The sequence below is a fragment of the Aspergillus foveolatus genome, assembly GCF_047715535.1.
Source record: "Aspergillus foveolatus strain CBS 279.81 unplaced genomic scaffold BDW70scaffold_12, whole genome shotgun sequence".
NCBI classification, from domain to species: Eukaryota; Fungi; Ascomycota; class Eurotiomycetes; order Eurotiales; family Aspergillaceae; genus Aspergillus; species Aspergillus foveolatus.
The window spans coordinates 404,570-426,337 of record NW_027396076.1 but is presented as its reverse complement, the minus strand read 5'-3'; the positions used below and the strand labels follow the sequence as shown (position 1 = coordinate 426,337).

General features: G+C 49.3%; 9 protein-coding genes across 9 annotated transcripts; 4 read left to right on the top strand and 5 right to left on the bottom strand.

Moving 5' to 3' along the window:
- The first annotated feature begins 165 nt into the window (after positions 1 to 165).
- BDW70DRAFT_166259 (putative RecQ family helicase RecQ) lies at positions 166 to 2,290 on the top strand. The gene is made up of 4 exons (XM_073741943.1): positions 166 to 280; positions 336 to 454; positions 514 to 548; positions 626 to 2,290. Exons 1-4 carry the CDS (start codon positions 171 to 173, stop codon positions 2,075 to 2,077), a joined length of 1,716 nt encoding a protein of 571 aa, XP_073598079.1. The 5' UTR covers positions 166 to 170; the 3' UTR covers positions 2,078 to 2,290.
- On the bottom strand, positions 2,270 to 4,714 carry BDW70DRAFT_17204 (KH domain-containing protein). The gene is made up of 9 exons (XM_073743385.1): positions 4,241 to 4,714; positions 4,096 to 4,175; positions 3,876 to 4,028; positions 3,701 to 3,722; positions 3,573 to 3,625; positions 3,348 to 3,512; positions 3,089 to 3,297; positions 2,549 to 3,041; positions 2,270 to 2,485 (listed from the first exon to the last, which is right to left on the bottom strand). Exons 1-9 carry the CDS (start codon positions 4,434 to 4,436, stop codon positions 2,462 to 2,464), a joined length of 1,395 nt encoding a protein of 464 aa, XP_073598078.1. The 5' UTR covers positions 4,437 to 4,714; the 3' UTR covers positions 2,270 to 2,461.
- A 219-nt stretch (positions 4,715 to 4,933) lies between these two features.
- Positions 4,934 to 6,299, top strand: BDW70DRAFT_132336 (acetolactate synthase regulatory subunit). The gene is made up of 2 exons (XM_073736138.1): positions 4,934 to 5,775; positions 5,835 to 6,299. The coding sequence occupies exons 1-2, from the start codon at positions 4,973 to 4,975 to the stop codon at positions 6,010 to 6,012; spliced, it is 981 nt and encodes a 326-aa protein (XP_073598077.1). The 5' UTR covers positions 4,934 to 4,972; the 3' UTR covers positions 6,013 to 6,299.
- Positions 6,300 to 6,600: 301 nt separating this feature from the next.
- BDW70DRAFT_166255 (uncharacterized protein) lies at positions 6,601 to 9,588 on the bottom strand (the record flags this gene model as incomplete). Its single annotated transcript, XM_073741942.1, has 7 exons — positions 6,601 to 7,155; positions 7,205 to 8,426; positions 8,458 to 8,575; positions 8,627 to 8,722; positions 9,026 to 9,224; positions 9,314 to 9,482; positions 9,547 to 9,588. The coding sequence occupies 7 exons, from the start codon at positions 9,586 to 9,588 to the stop codon at positions 6,830 to 6,832; spliced, it is 2,172 nt and encodes a 723-aa protein (XP_073598076.1). The 3' UTR covers positions 6,601 to 6,829.
- A 665-nt stretch (positions 9,589 to 10,253) lies between these two features.
- Positions 10,254 to 12,181, bottom strand: BDW70DRAFT_158110 (putative amino acid transporter; the record flags this gene model as incomplete). Its single annotated transcript, XM_073740470.1, has 6 exons — positions 10,254 to 10,285; positions 10,338 to 10,696; positions 10,755 to 10,959; positions 11,009 to 11,020; positions 11,075 to 11,234; positions 11,282 to 12,181. The coding sequence occupies 6 exons, from the start codon at positions 12,179 to 12,181 to the stop codon at positions 10,254 to 10,256; spliced, it is 1,668 nt and encodes a 555-aa protein (XP_073598075.1).
- A 639-nt stretch (positions 12,182 to 12,820) lies between these two features.
- BDW70DRAFT_148742 (uncharacterized protein) lies at positions 12,821 to 14,558 on the top strand (the record flags this gene model as incomplete). The annotated part of the gene is made up of 3 exons (XM_073738910.1): positions 12,821 to 13,012; positions 13,078 to 13,680; positions 13,740 to 14,558. 3 exons carry the CDS (start codon positions 12,821 to 12,823, stop codon positions 14,556 to 14,558), a joined length of 1,614 nt encoding a protein of 537 aa, XP_073598074.1.
- A 554-nt stretch (positions 14,559 to 15,112) lies between these two features.
- Positions 15,113 to 16,616, bottom strand: yphA (tyrosine phosphatase family protein). Its single transcript, XM_073736137.1, has 4 exons — positions 16,027 to 16,616; positions 15,796 to 15,964; positions 15,549 to 15,744; positions 15,113 to 15,493 (listed from the first exon to the last, which is right to left on the bottom strand). Exons 1-4 carry the CDS (start codon positions 16,079 to 16,081, stop codon positions 15,209 to 15,211), a joined length of 705 nt encoding a protein of 234 aa, XP_073598073.1. The 5' UTR covers positions 16,082 to 16,616; the 3' UTR covers positions 15,113 to 15,208.
- Positions 16,617 to 17,007: 391 nt separating this feature from the next.
- BDW70DRAFT_148741 (3'-5'-exodeoxyribonuclease) lies at positions 17,008 to 18,179 on the bottom strand (the record flags this gene model as incomplete). Its single annotated transcript, XM_073738909.1, has 5 exons — positions 17,008 to 17,059; positions 17,111 to 17,301; positions 17,362 to 17,852; positions 17,906 to 18,083; positions 18,144 to 18,179. 5 exons carry the CDS (start codon positions 18,177 to 18,179, stop codon positions 17,008 to 17,010), a joined length of 948 nt encoding a protein of 315 aa, XP_073598072.1.
- A 995-nt stretch (positions 18,180 to 19,174) lies between these two features.
- Positions 19,175 to 21,172, top strand: BDW70DRAFT_17010 (FMN-dependent alpha-hydroxy acid dehydrogenase). Its single transcript, XM_073742849.1, has 4 exons — positions 19,175 to 19,418; positions 19,471 to 19,976; positions 20,026 to 20,695; positions 20,746 to 21,172. Exons 1-4 carry the CDS (start codon positions 19,286 to 19,288, stop codon positions 20,919 to 20,921), a joined length of 1,485 nt encoding a protein of 494 aa, XP_073598071.1. The 5' UTR covers positions 19,175 to 19,285; the 3' UTR covers positions 20,922 to 21,172.
- The last annotated feature ends 596 nt before the right edge of the window (positions 21,173 to 21,768 follow it).

The following is a 21,768-nucleotide window of genomic DNA, read 5'->3' as shown; positions in this document are numbered from 1 at the left end:
CATCGCATTCTTGTGCCGTATTGTCTCTCCGTTGGTTTTAATTATGGTAGGTATGGGTCTCACGTGATCGCATACCTTCTCTGAGTTGAGGAACCAAGTAGTACCTTCCTGATTGCATATTGCATCCACCTCGGTTCGGCGAAGCTTTCATCTATTTCAGTGGCTCTCGGATGCTCCTTTTCCGTAAAGATGCCGCAGTGATGTTGGATAACGGTCTGAGCCGCCGGAAGGTAGATTTAGACTTCTATCTTCACCGTGTGTTTCGTAAGAAATCGTTCCGGTAAGCTTGGATTCTATCACTAAATCTAACGTGACGTGAGTTGATCGAATGCTAGGCCTCTACAGCGAGATGTAATCGCTGCCGCAGTTGAGGGCCACGATGTTTTTCTCCAGGCTTCAACTTCCTTCGGGAAGAGCTTATGCTATCAGTTACCTGCCATGACCACCCATGGAGGTTGGTGCTATCTTCTGCTAATGATGCATGCTCAACCAACGCTAAGACCCGTTCCATAGTGACTGTCGTTGTATGTCCTCTTCTGTCTTTGATGGTGAGTTTGACCGGGATGGCTCCACTGGTTCCTTCTTGCCGTACGATCTTTGACATGTCGAGCTGATGCTCTACTAGACGGACCAGGTAAACGCACTTCAAGCGCTGGGCGTACCGGTAGCTACCATCAACTCGACAGTCTCGCTTGCAGAGAGGCGAGTCATACTTGAGGATCTTCTTTCCGGTCACCCGAGGATTCGACTACTCTATGTTACCCCAGAACTTTGCCAGAATAATACATTCCGGCGAAATCTACAAACCATGCACAGGCAGCGAGAGCTTGTGCGCATCGTCATCGATGAAGCCCATTGTATCAGTGAATGGGGCCATGATTTTCGTCCAGCATACAAGGCACTCTCTTGGTTCAGGCATTCCCTAACAAACCCTCTCGTGCCAATCAGCGCCTTGACAGCGACTGCCACCTCACAGGTCCGTACGGATATCATCAACATCCTGGGCTTGAACCCATGTCGGCTCAAAATCTTCAGCACGCCGTCAGCACGACCAAACATTCATTACGAAATCCGGTTCATGCAAGAGCTCGCCCCAGACCCCTCAGAACCCGAGGCATTTCAAGTCCACGACCTCTTATCGTGGCTTCACTCCATTCAGGGCCGGCGCGAGGCCCGATTAGGAACCGATGCGGCTTCCAAATTACCCCCATTATCGGGTATAGTTTACGTTTCAACCCGGGTAGCAGCAGAGAGACTCGCGCACGTGTTATGCCAGAGCGATAATCGCATCCGCGCAGTAGCATACCATGCAGGCCTTGTCGCCGCCGATAGAGTCAGGGTCCAAAACGAATGGATTGCGCCTCAAAAACAGCCTCAACAACAAGGACCTGGTGCAAAGCCCGTAACCTTCTACATAATCGTCGCGACAACTGCATTTGGCATGGGCATTGACAACCCCGAGGTTCGCTTTGTCGTTCACTGGAGCCCGCCCCGTACATTCGAAGGTTTCGTCCAGGAATCCGGCCGTGCAGGTCGCGATGGCCGCGCCGCAGCATCAATAGTCTACTATAGTCTCCAGGAGCGAGAACGCGTTCTTAACCATCTCCGCCGGGACATTGAAAACGTCAACAACAGCACAGGCGGCCGGAATGCAGTCCTTAACCAAGACAAAGTCTCGCTTCTGAGAAATCTCTACGCTCGTAAGCAGAGCTTCGAGAAGGTAGTTCAGTATTGTGAAACAACTACACGGTGTAAACACGAGCTCATCAAGGAGTTTTTTGGTGACCTTGAACTAGAGAAGATGGGCTCTCAGGTTTCGAAGCTTCAGTCTGCTTGTCATGATGACAATGATCATGGTTCTGCAGGCGGAGCCACATCGTCATCACCCTCATCACCTTGTGATTATGCCTGTGACTTCTGTAAAGAAGGACCTGATGATTTAACAGCGCGCAAAGCGAAAATGGCATCGGCAGAGGAGCTTGAGGACTTTACTGAGGCGAGCTGGCTTGACGCGATGTTTCCGCTAGATCAGATGTTTCCTGAACTGGCCCGCCGGAATACTACTAGAGGAATGTAGGTAGCAATACCTTGTGTGACAAATTCGCTTCATTGTGTTTACAGCGAGGGCTTGGACTAAGGGGACTTGAGACGTTCACTGAATTTATACGCTTCAACGCCCTGGATGAAACTCTTCAAGGCGTTGTGGAAGGACACTATAGAAAAGCTCTCGCGAAAATAGAGAGCTTTCATTTGACGACGAAACCATCTTTGGAAGCTATAATGCTCTCCACTACGCCTTCTCCTTTTTTTCCAAGTCACAGACAAGGTAGATGCGGATAACGATATAGATACAGGACGACAATCAAGCTTAAACGTCACAATCGGATATAAGGGGTAGATTCGACGGCAATAGACAATTGTTAACGACTTCGATATCCAAGGAGGCATCATTGAACAATGATCAAAGCCCTGGGGGTGGTGGTACCTGAATCGAGGTTATTAGTTAGTTGGCGGTTGAGCAACGGTACATCGAACGGGATATACATACGGCACTGTAGCTGCCGCCGGGAGGAGGCGGGGGCGATCCTGACCCCGGAGGAGGAGGCACGGGAGTCTCAGATGTCGGGGGAGGTGGAGGAGCAGGGCTCTGCGACTGTTGCTGTTGCTGCTGCTGTGCGGCTTGCTGATAATATTGGTAGTAGGCGACGTAGTTCTGATAACCGCCGTACGCAGCGTAGGGGTCAGATCCGTAGTACTGGGCATACTGCGCGCTGTAGTCGGCTGCGCTCGCGGCTCCAGGGGTTCCTTGTCCCGATGGGCTGGCTGTTGCAGGGGCGGGCGAATGCTGGTGCTGGCCTCCATATCCAGCACCGTAACCTCCTCCGTAGTTATCGTGGCGGTTCCCACGATTTCCGTAGCCACCACCATAACCACCATGCTGGGGTGGGTTATCCTTGAATTCTTGGTAGCGTTCCCGGACGTTATTTAGCAGGTCTTCGCATAGCGCCTTTGCGCGCTGGACTTCGTTGGGATCGGGGCCACTATATCATGATCAGTGCATTCCTGAGTTGGAGACGAAAATACTTACGCAACATGCAGATACATAGCGTCATCGCTCTCCCTGCCGGTGCTGGGTTCCAAGAAGCCAGATCCCCGGCCTTTAATTTGAACCTTGCATCTAGTCTGCTGCTGGATATGTTTCACGTACATACCACCTTGCCCGACAACTTGCGCACGAAGGTTGAATCCAGGAATTGGCTCCAGGCCGACGGGTATTTTCTCTTCAGGCCATTTGCGCTGTGGACAATCAGTAATGTAATGATGTACTAATGAACAATGAAACTTACGCGGCCAAACTCATCCCGCTCAACTTGCTCCGGTTCACGGCGGCGAAATCGTCGTTCATCCACTAGATTGGGCAGCTCTTTCTTCATGAGATCTTCAATCAGCGCGACCGCCTTTTCGAGTCCTTCTTTCGAGGTACTTGTCACGTGGAGGTATAACGGGGGGTTCTGCAGACAGGAAAACACTAGTTAGACAGCAGGATATAATGAGGGCCGGAGCTCACATACCGCTGCGGTGGCCATGCTTTTGTCCGGATAATAGTTTCCTCGCGTGGTAACATCTTGAAATCAGATTGATGAGCTTCCTTCTTGATAAAAAAAAGTTGTTAAACATATAACATGGAATGAAGGCGTACCGGCGCCAGTTTCATCTTTGATCTAGATATCAGGCAATGGAGGTCAGCAGATGCAAATGAGGGGAGAGAGATGCTATGGATGGACTGGGTAAGCTTCTTCACAATCACAGCAGAGAGGAGTTTGGTTAAGGGGAAGGACGCCTGGAAGATCAGCGAGTGCAATAGGAGTAATTACCATCTTCTGCGTAGATCCTTTGGTCAGTGTGTAGCGATTGCGCAGGTCATTGATCTCGATGTCCTTAATATAATCCCCGTCGGCAACGTATATTTCGGCGTTGAGTTTCGCATCCCCGCCGGTGGGAGTAGCAGATTGGGATGGGCTGGATGTCTACAGCAAAATAGTGTCAGCATATGTGCGATATCGAAGAGGTGTAAACAAGCGATAGTGAACTGACGGCGCGAATTGGAGGCACTTCGACATGTTGGATTCCTTTTTTAGCCTGCAGCTGGGCGTTGATTTTGGCGGCAGCGGCCGCTGTTATTCTGCGGTTAGTTGCATCCTACTATACATGCCCAGACCGAAGAAGGGTCTTGACGTACCAGCTGCAGCAACCGGGTCCGCTTTGCTGCCAGCACCAGGGCTCCGAGGCTCGCGACTGAGCGGGCTGCGAGTTCGAGTGGTTTCGGATTGTCGCGACGAAGGGGACCGAGAACGACGGTCGAACCGTGATCGCCGAGGCTCCGGAGTGGTTTGATCGAAGCGAGAGCGTTTTGGACGGCGATCTTCGTCAGCCATGGTAGCTATTGTGAATCCGAGGTCTGGAATGGAATTGATTATAAGGTGAGAATGCTGTAGTCTGTGGCTGTTGACTAGGCCAGTATTTTGCAAGAAGTTTAGTTTGGCGGTGGAGTCAAGACGATCCCAGACTAGTGTGAATCTGTAAGAGGGCTGGACCCAAGGTATTCGTTGTAATCACATCCAATATGCAGACAGGCAAGTCACCAAGGCGCTAAAGTCAAGTGAGATAAAGCTGCTCAGTTCCTGGCACATTGTCCAAGAAAACACAAACGCCTTGCCGTATCAAAAAGGAAACCCTTCAAGACTCGTGGTCACATGTATATAGAGTGCACTAGTCCAAAATAGGCTAGCGATATTTCCCGTACGGAGAGCCATTCAGGCTCCCCGGCCGGAGAATGAGTCAGCTCCCCGAGGTCGGACCCGTGACCGGACCCAGATAAAAGGAAATGCGAAAGTCCATCGGTCTAGGATTCTTCATTACAACCCGCCTGCACCGTGTTTAACCCGCCTGTCTCTTCCATCCCGGGGAGATCATGGCTTTCCGGTATACCCGGATGCTGTCCAAGACGGCATCATCGTCTTTCTTATCGGCGGCCAGCCGCACCTCTGGACTGGCGACCCGATCCGCTTTCGCTACAGCCACCAGGGCCTCCTCCAGCTCAACCTCAGCATTGGCCTACAAGGCGCTGCACCGACGTTCTCCGCTCACACTCCCCGTAACGGATGTCTCGCAGCAATGGGACGCCCAGACCGCCGTCTCGTCAATTCTCTACGAGACCCCCGTTCGGCCGACAAACCCGCCCAAGCGTCATGTCTTGAACTGTCTGGTACAAAACGAGCCCGGTGTGCTCTCCCGCGTTTCGGGTATCTTGGCCGCCCGCGGCTTCAACATTGACAGTTTGGTTGTTTGCAATACCGAGGTGGAGGACTTGTCTCGCATGACCATCGTGCTGCAGGGTCAGGATGGTGTTGTCGAGCAGGCCCGCCGCCAGCTGGATGATCTTGTTCCCGTCTGGGCTGTCCTCGATTACACGGACTCTGCGCTTGTCCAACGTGAGCTGCTTCTGGCCAAGGTCAGCATTTTGGGTCCAGAGTACTTCGAGGAGCTTCTCCAGCATCACCGCGAGATCACCACCCCCGTTGAGTCCATGGAGGCGCAGAAGAAGAGCTCCGATAACAAGGCCTCCACGAAAACCGAGGAATATCACCCCCGCAACCTTCCTAGCAGTCAAGCTTTGAGACACAAGCACGAGCACCTGGATGCAATCACACGATTAACCCACCAGTTCGGTGGCAAGGTCTTGGATATCAGTACTAACAACTGCATCGTTGAACTGTCAGTCCTCCTTTCCCACTCTTTTCAGCTAGTCCCTTTACTGACAGACTCCTTGATAGGTCTGCCAAGCCCAGCCGTATTGACTCCTTCATGAAGCTCATTTCCCCCTTCGGTATTCTCGAGTCCACCCGAACCGGGCTGATGGCTTTGCCCCGGTCTCCTCTGTTTGAGGCCAATGAAGAGCTCGAGAAGGAAGCTGCCGACGTTGTTGACGCCAGCACCCTTCCCCCTGGTTAAATAATACCCTGCATTGCCATTAAAAGCGAAGTTCCGTTTTCTCTTTTTTCCATGAAGTTACTTGTATCATTGTGCATTTCAATCCAGCCAGGCTTCGAGTGCTTGTATTCTTTAACATACCATACCTCATATATCGGCTTCATTTATAAGCTCTTACTTGCGCGTGAGTACTATTGAGCCTTGAGTATCTAGTTGGACTGAGTCAAGGCCTCCGTACACGACTATATACATATTTCGCAAGGCCGCATATCTCCTAGTGAATTGCATCCAGCGTAGGAAGAGTACAGAAAGTGAGGTGATCACTCCAATCATATCTTGTTGCTTCTCACTACTACCTAGATACGGCGAGATCGCATAATCGATTAGCGCTCCAGCCTGCTTTAGTAGATCGGATTTGGAAGTTTAAAAGCATGGCGATTCTTTAGGATGAGTAGTCTGCATCGCGGAGTGAGTGATAATCAACGCCAACTTTCCCAAATGCAATGGAAGCACAGTAATTAAAACTGAACATTGGCAAATAAAGAAGGAGATATCACCTGTTAAGGCGAGTGACGTAAATAAAATGTTTCGTTATGGCAATCCGAATGAAATAAGGATCATCCCTGGCATTTATGAGAACACAAGGAAATGAGGGGGAAAGGGAAAGGAAGGAGATGGAATCCAAAGCTAAACCCTAACAAAAGCGGTGACTGTCACTGTTAAGATTCAGAGACCTCGAGGCTTTGCTGCTCTTTGTCTCAGAGCCACGTATACTCACGACGTCGGAGGTGAAGGATCAAGTCGAGCAGGCAGTGCTTCGCGGCCACTACGAGTCCGACTATTGCGAGGCCGACAATCCCTTCTTCACATCCATGATTGAGGGCGGGGCTACCTTCAGCTTCGGTGCATAGATAGACTTCATCATCGAGGTTGTCTTTTGTGCAGTCGTTAGGGTTGTGCTAGACGGTGCACCCAGAGCCGCTGAAGCACCGTTTGAAGACTTTGCTATGCTATTTACCAAGATGTTCGGGTCCACAATCTTGATCGATTCAGAGGGCAGAGGGATGGTGAAGTTAGCGGGAGAAGGTTTAGGAGCAGTTTGACCTTGTTTGTTTGGCGGAGAAAAGGAGAAAACAGCGGGAGCTGGCTTAGATACAGCCGCTTCTGCGAGCAGATTAGAAAAGTATCGGCAAACAGATTCTTGGGCACCCACTAGCCAAGGCGAACTCGGTAGTTTCAGGGACAGTCTGCTTGTAAATAGTAGTCGGTGTCACGCGCTGTCCTGGAAGCAAATGGTTGCCGTATAAGTGAGATTGTTTCGGTTGTCTGTATTCGCTGCCAGGCAACAGGTGGTCGCCGAACAAGTGGCCGGTGCCAGATATTTCCTGAGCGACGGATTTAAATATAGATGTATAGGAGCATTGAGACTCCGGTGATGGTGTATCCACCGTCGCTAGGACAAGAGTGTCTTCACTCGATGCACTTTCCGACTGGGTTGCGCTAACAACCTCATCGGCAATGGGCTCAAGGCTTATAGAGTCGGAGGCAGCATCGGAAAATGATTTCTGTTTAAAAAACGAATTCGGCGTGAATTGCTGCGCGCTCACATTCAAGCGAGATGGTGTCGACGGAATACTAACCCTAGGTGTTGGTGTATTGCGGCTGGGAGTCGGTGTGTTATCGTTGACAACAGGACGGACAAATTGGGGCTCTTTCGGCTCAGGAGCGGCAGCCTTGCATGCCTTCACAGGTGCAGCAATCTCAGGCTTTTCAGAACCAGGAGCTGGAAGTGTCAAAGACTGCTGTTTCTGAGGCGTTCCCAGCTTTGGGTCGCGACGCTGTCGGAGCCTAACCTCCAGTTCCTCTTTACATTCAGTCAGCTTGCACAAAAATGTATTGGACAAATGTGTTTGTTGTAAAAGCTGGCAGATAATATCAATTTCACGCCTGTACTCATCGGCTGACTCCTCATCCTCGGTATTAGTAGTAGCTTCAGGAACGTCCAAATCACTCGGCATTTGTTGTTTCTCATGTGAGAACCTTCCAAAGTCAAGTTTACTCTTAGCAATTGCAAGAGTCGACGATTGGGAGGTTTGTGGTTCGAGGGATTGCGTGAAGTCCAGTCCATCTAGTTCTTGTAACGCTGGACTCATTGCAGCCGCATTCCCAGATTCCATTGAACTGTTTAAGTCGACAAGCGTACCGACGACTCTTTGGGGACGCGATGCGGGAGTTGAGTCCATGGGAGTTGCGACAGGTTCCTGTGGGTTTGTCTTCAGCTTCTCCCCTGTCTTCGCTTGACCGGTCGTGTTGATTGAGGCTGTTGGAGGCGTCTCTCTAGGTGACTCCGTGCCCACCAAGCCTGCACCCAGATCGTGATTAGTTGGTCCGAACTTGTCCTCAACTTTGTCCTCAGGAGTCATGGAAATTGTCAGCTGAGTTCTAACTTTGTTCTTTGGGCTTTACAACGTTTGGCGACCTCGGAGTTCGACAGGCATTCTTACCACAACGGTCTGTCGTTTTCGCAGAAACCTTAGCCTTTGGCTTTTGAATTAATGACTTCTGCTCTGGTCCGCGTCTGCTACTGTTAGCCACATTGTGCCAAAGATAGAGAGGATTTGAAAACCCACGTCACACTCCGAGCCTCCTCAAGAATTCTTCGGGGCTGCTAATTTTCTGCAAATAAACCCTGCTGCTTCTGCTGCTGCTGTGAACATCAGAGCGGAGGAGGCTAAATAAAATGCAACTTACAGCGGAGGTCTCCTAGGTCTAGCTCTAGCTCTAGGGATTGGAGCAGTTTGCGCACCTTAGCAATATCTTCATTAGTTTCCGCACAGTAAGTGTCTCAGAGATTAATCCCTTACTGCGAGCGGGCCTGCCTGATATCTGGGACGTCGAGGAATTGGTGCCATTGGCAAGGTTATTAATGTCAAGTGCTGGGTCCAGTGCCCTACGGGATGAGGGAAGGCTAGGTTTGCGTTTGCTAAGGCGTCGGTTTGACTGAGCCGCGCGAGGGCTACCACCCGGCCCAGACAACGACGTGGCCAAGGTACCGTGTGGAACGGCTTGGTTCTGTAACTTGGCATTATGGGTGGCCGTTTTATTCTGTGTAGGACCTTTGGGAGCTCTCTGGCCTCTATCCGGGGTCTGCTGGTCATATGTATTACCTCCACGTAACTCTTTCTCGAGCCGCAGACGGTGGCTTTGGCCGTCCAGAAGATCATCAAGGTGTTCTAAATCTCCAGTGTCTCCTATTGTCTTGTGAATATCTTAGTCCAGAATTAGCAATGCAACGACCTGAGATTTCAGGTGAAGATTTTACTGGTCCAGGCATTTAGGCGATCTCTGTTGGCTTGCGCAAGTTGTTGTTCAATTGTTCCCTGAACGTTTGATCTCCTAGAGGCCTCAATGACATCTAGCCGCGTCAGCCAAGTTTTGGAATCGCGATCCGCCGTGGAGATTTCCTCTCTGCGAGCTGTCCCGAGGTCTGCCTATGGTGTTCAAATTCGTTGTTAGCCAGAGAAACACTCGCCGTATGAAGGGAGAAAACCGTACCTCCTGCAGCCTGTTAAGGCGCTCAGATGCTGCTTCAGCCATATCGTATCCCAGTACGCGGGGAAAAAATTGAAGGATAGAAAAATACAATGTGTTAAGTAGACTGGATGACAGAGAGTAGGCGTGTTATGGGCGCAGGAAAACAGTTCTTTCAGGTACGAGACTACAAATGTAAGTATGAGAGGAAAGAAGGGAAGAGAAAGCCGCCTACAGCACTTTATGGCTAGAATAATATCAGTACAAGCTTCACTCTATTTTCACAGGGCATGTGTTACAGCTTACCTCACTCTCTAAAGCATGAACCAATAGAAAGATTGAGATCGAAATCGTGTAGAAAGGGTGCAGTTATTGCAATTGGAAAGGACTGCTGCAAAAAAAACTGCAATTTTGAAGGTGAAGAGGTGGATGGGTTGAGGAGAGATCCCAACGCCCGCGCAACAGACGTTGCAGGAGACATAAATGTTCTCGGCAGCTATGTTTGCTCCTTGCTCGATGCAAGACTTTTATATGCGAAGCGTTATTCTTCTGATGTAATTTTCTGGCTTCTTTTATAGGCTATGGTCAATTCATCAAGAGCTGGGAATTTTACAAAAAATGTTTTGGGGGTTGGTATTAGCTCGAGACATCTGTCTATATGTACATTCGGTCACGACCGGCTAGCCATAGCCTATTGTAGATATGTATAAAGTTAAAACGCCGCCCTCTATTTAAGTACTGCAAGTCGCCGTGCCGCCTTCATCTATAAACATTCTGAGTCATGCACTTATTTTATGGAGAGGAAGGACACCTACTCTTTATCATCTTCCCAACTGCCTGTAGTAGGCTGACGCCCATGACGGTGACTCCGAAGACGATGCACGCGTACGCGGGAATTTTCGCTTTCTTTGAGCCATTACTCAGCTTGATATAGCACAGCGGAGGAAAGATATAGGCTAATGCAGCTGCGCTTGTCGCCCCGATCAATTCGAACACGGCGCCCAGGTCGCACGTTAGCAGCGCCATGGCTACGGATGTTAGTACTAGAGCAGATGTGAAGATTAAGTGTCGATTCATGTTGAAAGGCTCGTCAGGGAAGTAGTAAGTCGTCATGACCTCGCGACACACAAAGGCTTCAAGCGGTAACGTAGTGAGCATGTTGAGGCCAAAGCAACTATGCGAATGTCAGCTCACTAATATCTGGGCTTATTTTAGGTAGATCTTGCTCTTACAGTCGCGCAACATTTATCAGAATATTATCGGACGGGAAATTATTGAGCACGTTGCCTTGTGTCTCGGAGCCAAAGAAAAGGAAACCAGAGACACCCATGAGTAGGCACATTAGGAGCGATATCCCGGTCGAGTAGTGAGTAACCTTGGCAAACCGATCCAACGTTGGCTTTTTCAGTGAACCATAGATCAAGAGGCTATTGTGGTCTTGTTGAAAAGTCAGTTGTCTGAGTGCTATCTGGGGACTACAACGTACGGCAAACAAATGCTAAGCATAATTAGTACCAGGTTTCGAAAGATGCAGGGTGGCAACTGGACATACCAAAGGAGATAACACCCACGGCTTGAAAAAAGCCGGTATTCAACAAGAGTAGGTTTTTCACGTCACCGCGCGAGTCTTGTGGAACTCGAAAGCCCTGGGTGACCACGGCAATGACAATGACTGCCATGCTAACCAAGGCCAAAGTTGATGCTTTCGCTAACTAACCAAGAGTCAGCGGTAGACATAAAGCCATCAGTGGGTTCAAACCTTGGCGATGTCTCGATATAGGGATAGTGGATATGAAATCCCCAAAACGAGGAGCACAATGATGGCCCGTCTATCAGTAAGGAGCCACAGGAATGGCATTTCCCGCAGAGAAGGAAACAAAGAACTCAAAACGTGGGGTATGGTATCCCCAACAATGATGCAGAACGCAATCATACCACCAAACGCGAATGCCCACTGAGCAATGGAAATGGCGATAAGGCCTGACTTCCCAAAGCAATGCTGCATCGTTGCCTGGAAGGAATCCGCGCCGCTCAGCTTAGAGTTGACCACTATCAAACGAATAGTCCAATCGACGGTAACCGTGAGCGCAACCAAGAGGAGTATTCCCGTTACCATGCCCGATTGTCGCAGTGCATACGGTTGGCCAATAATTCCCGCCCCGATAATGCTGTTAGCCATGTTCATGAACGCCATCTTCATGCCGCTCCTCGGCCTCGCGCTCTCCAGATGCTCTTCCGGGAAAAATTCCTCAGACGTGGCCAGCGTCACGCTCGGCGCCTCGATGTTCGTTAGGAGGGGAATCCGCTGTCCGGCGTGATGTCGCCCCGAGCGCCCCCTGTCAACGTAGTCCTCCTCGTCCAGCCACAGTACGTCCTCGGAATCGCGATTAACCCCATTGTCACGACTCTCTCCTTCAAAATCATCTGCAATATCGAACCTCACGCGATTCTGCGTCCGGGGCGGGCGGCGCTCTCTATCGAGGGGCGAAAACGAGGTAGATCGCGACGGCGGTTCATCGGGTGCTGAACTGCTTATGTTTGGGTGCACAGTGTCGTTGTGCTCCTCCTTCGACTGATCTGAGAGAAGGTGCTGCGATTCCAATTCGGCATGACCATTAGTTTCAGCCTGAGGATTCTGTTGTCTCTCATCACCGGGCATTGCTGATTGTGAGTCTCTATAGCCATCATCTTCCATGAAACAGTTGGTCTAATGCGTGGCCAGTATACACGTGATAGCTCTCTATCGATAAGCCTGCTATCTCCACAATATCGGATATTACCTACTCCCTAGATGTACTCCGGCGAACTCAAAATCATTTATAGGAGATTGTTGTCAATAAGAAATTGAATCATAGCTCACATACAATCAGCCTCTTGTATCGCAGTATGGGACGGTACGTAACTACGGGCAGTCTGTTTGTCCGCCCAAAGCCTCATCTGTTTAGCATCTCGACTTTATCAAATAAATAAACCATAGTCCGTATACCTCCGCAAAATACAGCCCAGAATCTCTTTATTCAGCAAAAGGCACATTGATGCTCTTTCAGGATCTTTAAAAGTTAGTAGGGGACTTGAGTGTCGTGCTTAAATATCTTTTGGGCGGCTTCTCAAATCGTTTATTTCAATCAAGTCTCCAGCTCCCTTCCACATCCGATTCTCGACGAAAGATGGCCGCTCGTTTCCCGCTATTTACAGCCTATAAGAAGCATATATCATGAGTTGTTCTATACATCTTGGACAGAAGCACTTTTCTACTTCAGTTTCAGACTTAACGTTATCTTTACAAGCCTCTGTGTCAATGCTGCCCCCCCGGGGGAGACCAAACTTGCACAACTTGGAGCTCCTGAAAGAGCTACTGCTCTCTGGAGATATCTGGGTATCTCAAGCACCCGAGATTAGACTTGATGTTCACATTACATTTGTACCTGATTTGCACCTATCCTTCGCACGATTTGTGTCCCAGCTAGGTGACTCTATTTGCAAGGCAAAGGTACGTCAAGTCAAACTAACAGCATGCTCCAGCCTGTTGTATTCCTCTAAGCTGACGGGCCACAGATGTGGTCTGATCTAGAGCTCTCTGTTTCCTACAAAAGTTGCGTTTACGGACCCGAGCAGACACCTACATATAATCTCTCCTTCGGAATACAAAGATCTTTCGGACTGGTGCAAAGGACTACGCCTAGACTACCCAAGGTCTTGAAGGATGTCAGCGACGCAATTCCTCCAAGTGAAATACCGGCTGTCCATATGACCTCCATCGACGTCCGCATGGAATATAGTCACAAAACGAGCCAATGCATACGATCTTGGCAACAAGGGTGTGATGACGGAGGCAACAACATAGTACAACTGGTTCAGTTCAATGATCGGGTTTGTCAAGGGGCATACTGGCTGGACGACAACTTAACTGTCATAGAAGCCGACGACGGGCGACTCGAAATCGATGCGGAGGAAATGAGCGAAGGTTGGCAGCATCCTGACCACTCAATCTCCAAAAAGTCCTCCTTCTCGGAATTTGGCGCTCTGTTCCAAGAGGGGCTGAAGACACTGATCTTTGGAGATACTGCACTGAGGCGCAAGAAGAACCGGACAGGGCCAGACGACTTCAAAAGCTTATCTAGAATAGCACCCTCGATATTCAAGCTCGGATATCGCGAGGTGGGTTAGTGTGCGGATGATATTAAGGTGAATGCTGACAGCATCTTTTCTTGACCTAGGCAATCAATCAACGGTCACGATTAATGCCATCCATCGCAAAATCCTTGGCTTTAATGTTGAAGCGCAGCAATGACCAGACTCTTCGGGACAAACTCGCCGTGGGCGAGACAGTATTTGCCTCGGACCTGCGCTCCCCAGTATCTACAGGCGGTGATAGCACAAAAAGTATGATCAAAACGCGGTTGTGGGATGTCGCGCAGAAGCGACTCTATAGCAACCCTACCCTGAAACACTCGAGGCCCTGCTCAGATCACGTTCTCGGTAAAGACGGGAATGATGGAGCCTGGGATGAGACTCTCTTATCTGAAACAATGACAAAAGAACTGGTATATATCGGCAATAGTCCCGTTGACGCTGATAACGACGTGGATTTCCACTCGGATATCTGCTCAAACGACAACGAATCCTGTCTTGACATTGATGCCGAAAAAGCCGAGGAAGAATCCCGCTCAATAATGATTCTTGAAGATTTCCATACCGAGTCCTCAGTACCGATAGATAAGCTGACTCCAACGCCACCCTATACACACACATCAGTACCACTATCATTCGGCGACCGCAATGAAATAGACTCAAACCAGGAAATGCTCGATATGGATTTTGACCCTGCAGAGGACTTCGCATCTCCACCAAGCCAAGCGTTCCCACCAGATTATCATCATGTATACGATCGGTCACGCATCGAATTTCGTGGGGACGAGATCATCCCAAGCCAAGTCCAGATATCCTTCAATTGCAGTCAGAACCTTGACTGGGAACAACTCGTCGGCAACGGTGAAGAGGAGTATGATATGGAGCTGCTCTGTAACGATTTCTGAATATGGCGCTGTGGCGGTCCGATAAGGGCCGGGATTATATAGTTGTTTTTTTTTCTCGCACGTAGACCACACCGTGTATTTTGCTGAGCAGTCAGTAACAAAATAGATATCCTCGTTTTATAATCATGGCTGTGGCTATTGTCCGGCTAGAACGAACCTGCTCGTCCCACATCTCAGAAACTGTCTGTGGAATAAAACAAAGAAGCGACAGTATAATAAGGGAAAACCGCACGGTACCCAGGCTGGCAGTCTTCGCCATGGTCACAGCAGCTAGATACCCGGTTTGAAAGTAACGAGGTTAGTAGTCGAATTGAAGAGAATGAATTCTTGAGATTCGCGAACCTTATTTTTGGTGTCAAGGGCATGTTCAAGCAAGTATTGACAAGCGGCAATGAGGTTTAAAAAAAAAAAAAGCAAAAGCCAAAGATACTCGGATCAATCCTCTAGAATTGAAATGTTGCGCTGTGCATAGAGCTCCATATAATAGATCGCCATAACAAAAGAAACGTTGACTCCATAAGTGTCTAGTTCAGCGCTAAAGCCATACCACCTAACGCCATGAAAGCCACATACTCATATCAAAGCCGGCTGTAGATTCAAAGGAACTTGACTGCATGATGCTTCGAAGAGAACATGTTCCAACTCCAGAGTCATGAAGCGACGCGAATCCCATTCCGAGGGGGCTGAATAAGGTTCTCTGGCGAGTTCTTGTCCTCCTCTTGTGTAATACTGGCATAGGTCCCTGAGAGTTCCCACGACATCGCGCCAGAAGCCTGAGCCAAATGAGAGAGCGCCGAGGGGTCAAATTCATCGATAAATACTTCGTCCAGAAGTCGCTGCTTTGGGCGAGAGTAACGGATATATTCATTCAGGATGTCTTGTCTGTCCCATCCTTGCAGCTTCCGAAAACACGCAGTCACGCACCCTGTACGATGCTGTTTACCATTTAGCGAAAAGTGTATCCGTAGATGCCGAAAACCTTGCACTTACTTTTCCTTTATTGCAGTGGATGAGGATAGGGTGGTTGGACTTATTGAGCATCAATCTTAGAATGGTGTTCACCACACGCTCTGGCGTTTTGATAGCAGGGTCCTTATTCGCGATGAATGGAATACGATGATGGGTGATCCCAGTCTCTTCAAGGAACTTCTCGTGGCTCTGCGTGTAAGGCTCATCAACGAGGGTACTATAAGCCATATGTAAGCCATAGTCCCACAATACGTGGACAAGCTCTTACATTATGGTTCGCAGCCCTAGAGTTTTGAGCGCCGGAAGGTTCCAGGGCTGGGGAAACGCGCAACGGTAAATTCCTTTCACGACTTCGCCAAAATTCTCAGGGAGTTCTAGTTTTCCAACATCTGATTCCCCCGGATCCAACGGCGAAACCGTGGTGCCCTGTTTCTCAACTATACCGGCAACCAGCGTTAGCTTGCAAGGACGATACAGGTCATCAGCTGAGGAAACCAACCTTGCTGGCCTCCGTTCACATTATTGATGATTTTCTTCGTCAAAGGGTAAGTCATCGTGAAGGCGTATCCAGAGACGGTAGATGAATAACTCGACCTGTCGCCCAGGGTCAAAAGAGGAGACACCGTTGGGATTAACCAGAGCTTAGAAGAGAGTGTCAACTCCTGAAAACAACCTATTTGTCAAATTTGAGAAGGAAAAAAGAATGTGATTGCAAATCTGACGTAGACTGGAAGTCTAGCTGTCCTTTTGAAGGCCAACCATGTTGGATAAAGGCATGAAATAGTCGAGCTGAACAGAACAGACGACAAAAAAACTGCTTTTTGGTTAACGTTCAGTGAGTTTCAGTGAGTGGGAGAGATGTTGGGAGGTAAAGGTTTGGTGTTATAGTAAAGGTACCGGGGCGGTGAGGTGTGAAGAGAAGTAAACAAGTGCAAGATGCTGCAGAAAAAAAGGTCTTTTCATGTGCAGTATGGAAGAGAAGCAAATTAGGCACGAACAGTGATCAAGGACGTTTAAGAACTGGCAAAAAAAACAAAGATGTCAAGGTAGGTAAGAAGGCATGAGGATGCTTAGTAGCGGAAACACAGAACTAGAGACATTTCTATGACTGGAAATATGATAGGGTGGGCTCCGCGGAAAGTAGAGTTGCTTGATGAGCTGCATAGGAAAGTGCTAAGACAGAGAGCGCCCAGTGAAAATGAAAGGGAAGAAGGTGGAGAAGGAACGAAGGACTGACGCCACAACGGGGCATTTGTATGGCATGGCAGTAAGGAGAGTGACCGTCTAGCAACACCAGAATCAACGCTTGAGAGTCTTACTTCGGAACTCTTTTTGCTTGGTGGTGAAATTTTGCCATTGATCTAGATCTATACAGCCAAAAAGAAAAGTACAAAGCTCGCTCCATTCTCATCCACAAGCTTGGTATCATATAATCCACTAGAGTTGCTAAGAAAGCAGCGAGTGTGCTTTGAGGAAGGAACTAAGGAGCATCTTCTCCCAGCCCGAACATCTTGATCGAATTGGCCCACGCACTGATGAGTGAGGATTAGCAGTGAATATCAGTAGATGGGAAGAAGACCCACGCTTCGCAAACCTCTTCCACAGTAATCCCCTTGACGCCGGCAATGACATGCGCAACCTGGGCTATGGCAACAGGCTCATTTCGGCCTTTGACCATACATCCCTTTTGCCATTTTTCTTTCTTGACTGCCTTCGGTAAGGGGGGCGCCCCATTTAAGAATTTCGACGAGGCGTGCGAGGGACGGATCTCACACTAAAGTAAAGAAAATCAGTAACCATAGATAGAATAAAACATGGCAATGAACTTTCTCACCCAAGGACCATCCGTCTCAATCTGAATACGCTCCAATGGAATGGCCTTTACCACTTCCAAATTTTCTTCTGTCTTCAAACTGCACCCGTTGACCCCAATGTCCAGACCAAGTGCCACCAGTCTTTGCATCTCCTCCATAGTCCCTGTAAAGCTATGAACGAGTCCTCGCTTCGGAAGCTTTTCCAGCCTCGGTGCCAAAAGCTTCTCAAAGTCTTCGCTGGCGGCTCGCGAATGCAGGAAGAGTGGAAGCTGTATCTCAACAGCAAGATCAAGCTGAGCCTCAAAGTACTTCAGCTGCGGTTCCTTGGGGCTCAAGAAAAGTCTGTCATAGTCCAACCCAAATTCTCCAAAGGCAACGGCGTGACCTGCTTGCTTCGCCTCCAGCGCTAACGACCGAAGCTCCTCTAACAGTTTTTCTGGGCCACCGGGGAAGCTGTCGAAAAGCTTGGCTTGACAAGGATGAACTCCAACCGTTGCATAGCAGAAGCCAGCTGATAGACGTCAATCTTTATGGTCTGAAGAAAGGGGCGCTGACTTAACATACGGTATTTCTGAGCGATTTCAATGGCACGCTTGGATTCCTCTAGATCAGAGCCAGTTACCATGAACTTCTGACAGCCCACATTGTGTGCGCGCTGAACGATGTCGTCCAAGTCACTCTCATGGACTTGTTTTCCGTGGTAATTGCCCTGGAAAACCGGATCGCTCAGGTTGATTCCGATCTGAGTTTCAAGTCTCTGATTAGCTTCTCAACGGCGAACTACCGGACACGAGGAACACACATCCACATATCTGAGGGTTGGACTTGTCTCACCCATTCTGAACGATGGGACAGATGCCGATGAATACGCACGGCTTCCCCACCTGGGCAATGTGCAATAGAGCAGCGAAGGTCGAGAATCAGTACAGGTCCCGAGAAAAACTGTTTGGCCGTGAGTATTGTAGTTCACAGTACATAACGGGAGATAAGCGAGAGTAATAGGGCACGCCGATTAGCACTCCTAAAGTAATCACGTACCTTGACTCCGGCAAAGAAGAACCGGTGTGCGAGGGCACAATGTATTTCCTTTAATAGAGTGGAGGGAAACGCAAGTTTTATTGATATTACCTAGCTTCTTAAGAGTGCCACCTACACAGAAGCCTCCATTCATTTGGTAGCCTATGCGAATGCCTGTCTATGCAGTGCTCTTCTTAGATTGAAGAACATCAGAGGCCGAACGTCGCCATTTGTGTCTGGGTCTTGGCATTCACCAGCCACTGTCGGTGTGGCTGGTGCTGTCGTACCGGGAAGTAATCATCGGCGGTTAGGTATCCGATCCTCGCTTTCCTGCTCCCTTTAAGGGAGTTGCACCATTTCACAGCTGTCAGCTTAGGGTCCCGTACCCGACTCGGCCGAGAATTGAGAGAATATACGGAGGAGTCTACCTAGCATCAAGGCGTGCGAGCTTTGACATCCCTTTCGCTATGATTGGTCGTTTGTGTTACCGCGGTATTTCGAAACAGCCTAGAAAGTATTCACGACACTATCCCGAACAGCTACTGGAGGGGAGATTGCCCTCTAGAGACAATTCTTCACCTTTTAGAGTATACGAACAGTTGAAATCGGAAACTGTCCGTGATGTCTGTTGTGAACTCCGTCTCATGGCGAATGAAATCATCCCGTTTTGCGGAGTTATTCCCGCTGCTTTGTGGGCCTGCTAGCATTTCTCCGCAATATCGCTGAGAAGTGCGGAGTTCAAAGGGTTCCTCGGACGCACCTAGCCCGAACACTAACTCGTATAACTTCAGTCTTCCCTCAACGTATTCCTGCAGGGATTGGGGCATCCATATAGTGCAGCTTTGTTCGGTCCGGTTGAATAAATTAGAATTCGCGTCTTCAAACTGAACGATACTCGCAGCGTGGGTACTCACGTCTACATGCAGTATGGCGCAAGAAAAGCTCCTATCTACGCAGGAGATATCTGGGCACAATAAACCAGATGATTGTTGGATTGTGGTCGACAATCAAGTGTGGGATGTGACCAACTTCCTGGCTACACATCCTGGAGGCCCCACAAGTGAGATCAAAAGACGAGATTAACTGAGTGCTTTGGCTGATCAACTCACTAGTTATATTGAAGTATGCGGGTCGCGATGCCACTAAGGCGTACTCCGAAGTTCACACTCCGGGGCTTCTAAAGGCAGAATTGGCACCGGAGCAGTACAAAGGCAAGCTTGACGAGGCGACGACAGACGAAAACTGGCATAAACAACCAGCGAGTGAAAATCCTGAACGAGTATGGGAAAACGACAAGCCGCCGCTCGAAACACTGATAAACTCTCATGATTTCGAGCATGTGGCCTCGAGAACCGCCAGTAAGAAGACGTGGGCATTCTATTCTAGTGCAGCAACGGATCTCATCACGCGTGATGCAAACAAGTCATGCTTTGACCGTATCTGGTTCCGACCTCGAGTGTTGAGGAATGTTCGGAGTGTGGATACTAAATCAAAGATTCTTGGAGTTGACAGCTCTATCCCATTGTTCGTCAGCCCTGCGGCCATGGCCAAACTTATCCACCAGGATGGCGAGTGCGCCATCGCACGAGCGTGTGAGAGCCGGGGGATCATGCAGGGAGTACGTGGTCGGCGATGTTTGTTCATCCTCTTGCTAATAGATGCGACAGATTTCAAACAATTCTTCCTACACGATGGAGGAGTTGAAGGACTCTGCTCCTGGCGCAAGCTTCTTCTTCCAATTATACGTCAACCGGGAGCGCGAAAAGTCGGCAGCACTTCTACGGAAATGCTCAGCCAACCCAAATATAAAGGCTATTTTTGTGACAGTCGACGCAGCATGGCCAGGAAAGAGAGAAGCAGATGAACGGGTGAAGGCTGATGAGAGTCTATCCGTTCCCATGGCCCCGTCACAAGCAAGGAATGATAGCAAAGGTGGCGGGCTGGGACGAGTGATGGCAGGTTTCATAGATCCTGGACTGACTTGGGAAGATCTTGTGTGGGTTCGGAAACATACCCACCTTCCTGTATGCCTGAAGGGTGTGATGTCTGCAGACGACGCCATGTTGGCAATGGAAGCTGGTTTGGACGGTATCCTACTCAGCAACCACGGCGGACGCAACCTCGACACTAGCCCCCCGTCGATTATTACCCTCCTTGAGCTCCACAAACGCTGCCCGGAGATATTTGACAGAATGGAGATTTATGTGGACAGCGGCATTCGGCGGGGCACTGATATCTTGAAAGCCATCTGCCTAGGCGCAACAGCGGTGGGAATGGGACGCAGCATGCTCTTTGCTACCAATTATGGCCAAGCTGGAGTCGAGCATTTGATCGACAGTAAGTTCCTTAATTACCTGCAACTCTTGAGTGTATGCTGAAATACGTAGTTATGCGAGACGAATTGGAAACTGCTATGCGAAACATTGGGATCACCTCGCTCGATGAAGCTGGGCCTCATCTCGTCCACACTGGAGATGTTGACCACCTGGTGCCAGAGGGTCCTCTGCACCCCTATGCTCGAAAGATCGCCAAGGGCCGGAAGTCGAGGGTGTCAAGGCTCTAAGCTCTAGGTGCAAGCGTTGGTTCTCAGGTCTAGCGAGCACGATCGGCAAAGCCGCAGACAGTATAGCTTCCCATTGTTGGCGTTCATTATCGGCTCAGGAAAAGATAAGAGAATAGACGACAGCTTGCATAATTTTCGATATTCTGTTCCTAATCATACCTGGTGAGGCGTACCTGCACACTGTAGAACTACCATGCCGCCGAGTCAGTGGAGACGGCAATTTTGGACATCTCAGCCACGTTTGCATCTCAAGATGCGGCGTATACTTCAGCACGATAAGCATCAAACGTTAGAGAATAGAACAAGGCCAGAATCTGACCTCATCAAACCCGCAACCAAGAGTCCTCAACAAAAATAGCCCGGATTTCCGGTCCTCCTTCCAAAAGCACTTAGAGCTCACATGACTTTCTTACCGCCCCTCAACAAGTGCCGGTTCTAGAAATACAGCACCTATTCTTACATCTACACAGTAGCTGTAATCATACAGCAGCAGACTAGGGGTCAATCCTCTTGATCAGCCCATTTCTGATTTGCTGTTTCACTTTCACCGTAAATTGCATCGCGCGACATGAGTCGCTGCATTGTACTCTGTTTTGAGAGTATTCTTGATCCTGGATGGAGATGAAGGATTACGTTCAGTGCGATAGAATTGATTCGCACATCGAGCATGCGTATACTGCAGCATGCTGAGGGGCATTACGGCATCATGTCAAGTCATGTCATGGACTACTCGTGGCCAAAGTCTCAGCGCTGCATGAAGGTGACGGATTCGATTTCCACGTCATGAGTGGGATTTTGCAGCATGCGAACAGAGTCGCAGCCTGCTGAGGTGCAGTCAACACGTAAA

Coding starts and splice junctions, on each gene's coding strand:
- BDW70DRAFT_166259 (XM_073741943.1), top strand. CDS start 171: ATGCTCCTTTTCCGTAAAGATGCCGCAGTGATGTTGGATAACGGTCTG. Junction 455..513: donor TGCCATGACCACCCATGGAG/GTTGGTGCTATC, acceptor CCCGTTCCATAG/TGACTGTCGTTGTATGTCCT. Junction 549..625: donor GTCCTCTTCTGTCTTTGATG/GTGAGTTTGACC, acceptor ATGCTCTACTAG/ACGGACCAGGTAAACGCACT.
- BDW70DRAFT_17204 (XM_073743385.1), bottom strand. CDS start 4,436: ATGGCTGACGAAGATCGCCGTCCAAAACGCTCTCGCTTCGATCAAACC. Junction 3,723..3,875: donor AAGGATCTACGCAGAAGATG/GTAATTACTCCT, acceptor CCTGATATCTAG/ATCAAAGATGAAACTGGCGC. Junction 3,042..3,088: donor GCTATGTATCTGCATGTTGC/GTAAGTATTTTC, acceptor ATCATGATATAG/TGGCCCCGATCCCAACGAAG.
- BDW70DRAFT_132336 (XM_073736138.1), top strand. CDS start 4,973: ATGGCTTTCCGGTATACCCGGATGCTGTCCAAGACGGCATCATCGTCT. Junction 5,776..5,834: donor AACAACTGCATCGTTGAACT/GTCAGTCCTCCT, acceptor ACTCCTTGATAG/GTCTGCCAAGCCCAGCCGTA.
- yphA (XM_073736137.1), bottom strand. CDS start 16,081: ATGACTTACCCTTTGACGAAGAAAATCATCAATAATGTGAACGGAGGC. Junction 15,965..16,026: donor TGTGAACGGAGGCCAGCAAG/GTTGGTTTCCTC, acceptor TTGCCGGTATAG/TTGAGAAACAGGGCACCACG. Junction 15,745..15,795: donor CTAGGGCTGCGAACCATAAT/GTAAGAGCTTGT, acceptor TATGGCTTATAG/TACCCTCGTTGATGAGCCTT.
- BDW70DRAFT_17010 (XM_073742849.1), top strand. CDS start 19,286: ATGGCGCAAGAAAAGCTCCTATCTACGCAGGAGATATCTGGGCACAAT. Junction 19,419..19,470: donor ACATCCTGGAGGCCCCACAA/GTGAGATCAAAA, acceptor TCAACTCACTAG/TTATATTGAAGTATGCGGGT. Junction 20,696..20,745: donor AGTCGAGCATTTGATCGACA/GTAAGTTCCTTA, acceptor TGAAATACGTAG/TTATGCGAGACGAATTGGAA.